This window comes from Orycteropus afer, unplaced genomic scaffold (assembly GCF_000298275.1).
Source record: "Orycteropus afer afer isolate SDZICR_OR568_19922 unplaced genomic scaffold, OryAfe1.0 scaffold00291, whole genome shotgun sequence".
Lineage (NCBI taxonomy): Eukaryota > Metazoa > Chordata > Mammalia > Tubulidentata > Orycteropodidae > Orycteropus > Orycteropus afer.
The window spans coordinates 3,838,255-3,842,027 of NW_006921878.1; the positions used below are offsets into that span (position 1 = coordinate 3,838,255).

At 56.2% G+C, this 3,773-nt stretch overlaps 1 protein-coding gene across 1 annotated transcript; it reads right to left on the reverse strand.

Annotated features, from left to right (window-relative positions):
- Window positions 1-490: 490 nt before the first annotated feature.
- TICAM1 (toll like receptor adaptor molecule 1) lies at window positions 491-2,674 on the reverse strand. The gene is made up of 3 exons (XM_042782344.1): window positions 1,701-2,674; window positions 1,659-1,665; window positions 491-1,612 (listed from the first exon to the last, which is right to left on the reverse strand). Exons 1-3 carry the CDS (start codon window positions 2,672-2,674, stop codon window positions 491-493), a joined length of 2,103 nt encoding a protein of 700 aa, XP_042638278.1.
- Between the last annotated feature and the right edge of the window lie 1,099 nt (window positions 2,675-3,773).

Here is a 3,773-nt window from a genome sequence, read left to right on the forward strand (position 1 = left end):
AGCGCGCAATTTCCAGTTCGCTCTTTTCAAAGGAGGCGCGCTTTTCCCTCCTGACTCCCTCTTTGAAAACCGTCCCTAGTTTTTCTTAACAAATAGCTGGGCAAAGGTCTTCCGGAGGATAATGGCTCCGGAAAATCGTTCAATAAATATTTATTATAATCAAAAGACCCCATTTCCCACTCACATTTCCCAAAAGACCCCCCCACCCACCCAAAGAGCGAGCGAATTTGTAAACACCAAGTCTCATTCCGGCCTTTCTGAAGGCCAGAAAGTCATCGCGGCCCCTTTTGCACTATTTCCTGGCCACTGAAGTCTCCCCGGCCGTGTCATAAAAGCCACTGAAGATCCCAGCTAACTCCCACTGCTCCCCCAAGGGGTGAGGACAAAGGGGACAGGGAGGGTGGCAGACAGGGGTCTCAGAGGCAACTCAAAGCCCATGCTGGGGTCCAGGTGTCCCCATGGGCCGAGGTCATCCAGCCTGGCCACTCAGTCATTCTGCTTCTTGGGTCTTGTCCTCGGGGGCCTGAGTTCCCCTCTGTCCCCACATGTGGTTGTTGAGCCCTAGCTGGACCATCTGTGCGTGGTGGATGATGAGGGGCTGCAGCCCAGGGCTCGGAGGGGCTGCAGGGGAGGCCGGCAGGAAGGAGGGGCGCTGCGTGAAGGCTGGTGGGTTGCCAGCCAGCCCCGGAGGCAGGGGTGGCTGAGGGTAGGCTGGCCAGGTGGGCATGGGTGGCTGCAGCCCCACGGGGACCTGTCCTCCAGAAGGCATATGTGCTCTGGGGGGCATGTGAGTCCCCAATGACATCTGGGTTCCGAAAGCCATATGCAGCTGTTCCATCTGGGCCTGCCAGGCCACGTAGCTGTGCATGTAGGCAGAGTAGGCAGCGTTCATGTCAGCTAGCTGCTGTCGCTCACCCTCCAAACGCTGGCTCTGTTCCCGGATGGCCCGTGTCTCCTGCTCCCTCTTCCAGTTGGCCTTTCGCTCTTGCAGCGTCTGCTTCTTGAAGGTGTTCTTCACCTTCCTGTTGAAGAGCTGGGAGTGTTCGTCCAAGTACACAAGGCTGGAGAGCAGTCTGGATGTGTCGGAGCTGAGCTGGGATGTCTCCAGGGGCCGGAAGGGGATGACGGAGTCCAGCCAACCAGGCCGTCCAAAACTGTTCATCAGGGCCTGGCTTACCTGGTGCATGCTCAGGCGGCAGTCGAAGTTGGGAGTAAGCAGCAGGATGGTGAAGGCTGAGTGGTCGATGGCGTCCTGCAGGCAGGTGAGCTCACCACGCCCGGGCACCTGGAAGTCCTCACAGAAGGTGGCCCCATCGGGCACACCCAGCTCCTCGAGCCTCTCTCGGACACGCAGGGCCACGTGCTCATCGGCCCTGGCATGGAGTACCACGAAGTTATAGAACTTCTGTTCCGATGACTCCAACTCGGGGGGCGAGGGGTCTGAGGATGAGGGTGGGGCGGCTGCACACTGGGGCGATGGAGAAGGAGAGGGAGAGGGAGGGGATCTCTGGGGAGCCGGAGGAGGAGGTGGGCACGACTTGGTTTTCTGGGAGGCAGTGTCTTCTACAGAAAGTGGGAGGGGTGTACCGTCCTTGGTGGGGTTGTTAGTAGCCTTCAGGACAGGTAAGGGGAGAGACTGGGGAGGTGAAAGGAGAGACTTGGGGGCTGAGAGAAGACACTGGGGGGGTGAGGGGGGAGACTCGGGGGGTGAGGGGAGAGACTGGGGGGGTGAAGGGGAAGATTGAGGGGCTGCAGACATCTCAGTACACTCCACTGGATAGTGGGCTCTGGATTCTGGAGGTGCTGAGGGGTCAGGTGGGCCAGCAGGACTTGGATCTGGGTCCACCACAGGTAACTGAGGCACTGCACTGAGCGGAGGCTCCTGGGGGGGGTCAGTCTCTACAGAAGGGGGCCAGCTCACCTGCTCGGGCTCCTGATGGCCCACGGGCGCAGGCTCAGGCCTGGGGCTGGCCCAGGGCTTGCCACAGAGCTTGCTGGGCCCAGGGGGACTGCGGGGCTGGGTGAGGTAGGGCACAGTGGGTGACTGGCTGATCTCCAGATTGCTGGCCAGAGAGGCTGGGCTGCCAGAAGACCTCAGGGAGCAGGCCCGGCTCCAGCCCGAGGGAACTTTAATGGGCTGTGGGAGGCTCCGGGTCCCCAAGGGTGACGCCGAGGGTGGTGGGAGGGTGCCTAGATCGGAGCGCAAGCACTGGAAGTCCCCCAGGTCACTGACATCCCACCCACACCGGTCACGGGCCTCGGCCTGGAGCTCCGGCAGCCGGGGGTCATCCATAGAGCTGAAGGCCTGGAGGGCGGCATGGTAGGCAGCCTCCCGCAGCGACACCGGGCACAGCTTCTCCTCGGCGAGTAGGTGGTACACGCGGGCAACTGTCCAGGACATGTCTGGTGGTTCCTCCGGGGCCTCGGGGACGTCCATGCCGGCCCACTGGTGGGCCACGAACCGGGCCGCTGAGTCTGTCCTCAGCATCTCTAGGGACAGCCGGGCCTCAGTGTCCTGGCCCAGAGTCAGGAGCACCATGGCACGAAGAAGGCCAGCCCCCTGGCAGCTCAGGTGCAGCGTCTTCAGTTTGTGCTTCAGGCGCAAGAGCTTGTCCTGGCCGACTGTGCCTAGAATGTTGAAGGCTCCGGGGAGCGAGGGTTCCGTGCAAGCCATGCGTGCAGCTGGATGCGGCCTCTGGGGGCGGGAGAAGCACTGAGTGGCCGAGGCATGTTCTGTGCCGCCTGACTCCTGCACGCTGGGCGTCCCCTATCCCCTGACCGTGTTGGGTGCTGGGAGGTTCTCAGAGCACACCTGGTGGGGGGGGGGAGAAGACACATCGTTACCACCAGAAAGGGGGCAGCTCACCTGCCTTCTTCCAAATATCACCACATCCTATCAGTGACCCCAGTTAAGACATGTCATCTCCCCCGACCGCTGTGTATATTTGACACATTGAACACAAATGACTGAAAACCAGATCAACTGTGCGATGACAGCAAAAACATCATACATGAAGAAAGCAAAAGGTCATTAGAAAGACAGGAAGGAAGAAAAGACCAAAATGGATGTCAGAAGAGATTCTGAAACTTGCCCTTGAATGGACAGTAGCTAAAGCAAATGGAAGAAATGACAAGATAAAAGAGCTGAACAGAAGATTTCAAAAGAGCAGCTTGAGAAGACAAAGTCAATTATTATAAGGAATGTGCAAAGACCTGGAGTTTGAAAAACAAAAGGGAAGAACACACTTGGCATTTCTCAAGCTGAAAGAACTGAAGGAAAAAGTCAAGCCTCAAGTTGCAATATTGAAATATTCTATGGGCAAGATATTGAGTGATGCAGGAAATATCAAAAGAAGATGGAAGAAATACACAGAGTCACTGTACCAAAAAGAATTGGTTAATGTTCATACATTTCAGGAGGTGGCATATGTTCAAGAACCAATGGTATTGCAGGAAGAAGTCAAAGCACACTGAAGGAACTGACAGAGAACAAGGCTTCAGGAATTGATGGAATACCCATTGAGATCTTTCAACAAACAGATGCCACACTAGAGGCATTTACTCGTCTGTGCCAAGAAATTTGGAAGACAACTACCTGGCCAACTGACTAGAAGCTCCATATTTGTACCCATTCCAAAGAAAGGTGATCCAACATAATGTGGAAATTATCGAGCAATATCATTAATATCATATGCAAGTAAAATCTTGCTGAAGATAATTCAAAAATAGTTGTAGTAATATATTGACAGGGAGCTTCCAGAAATGCAAGTTGG

Excerpts from the sequence above, each read along its gene's own strand:
- TICAM1 (XM_042782344.1), bottom strand. The coding sequence starts at position 2,674 with ATGGCTTGCACGGAACCCTCGCTCCCCGGAGCCTTCAACATTCTAGGC.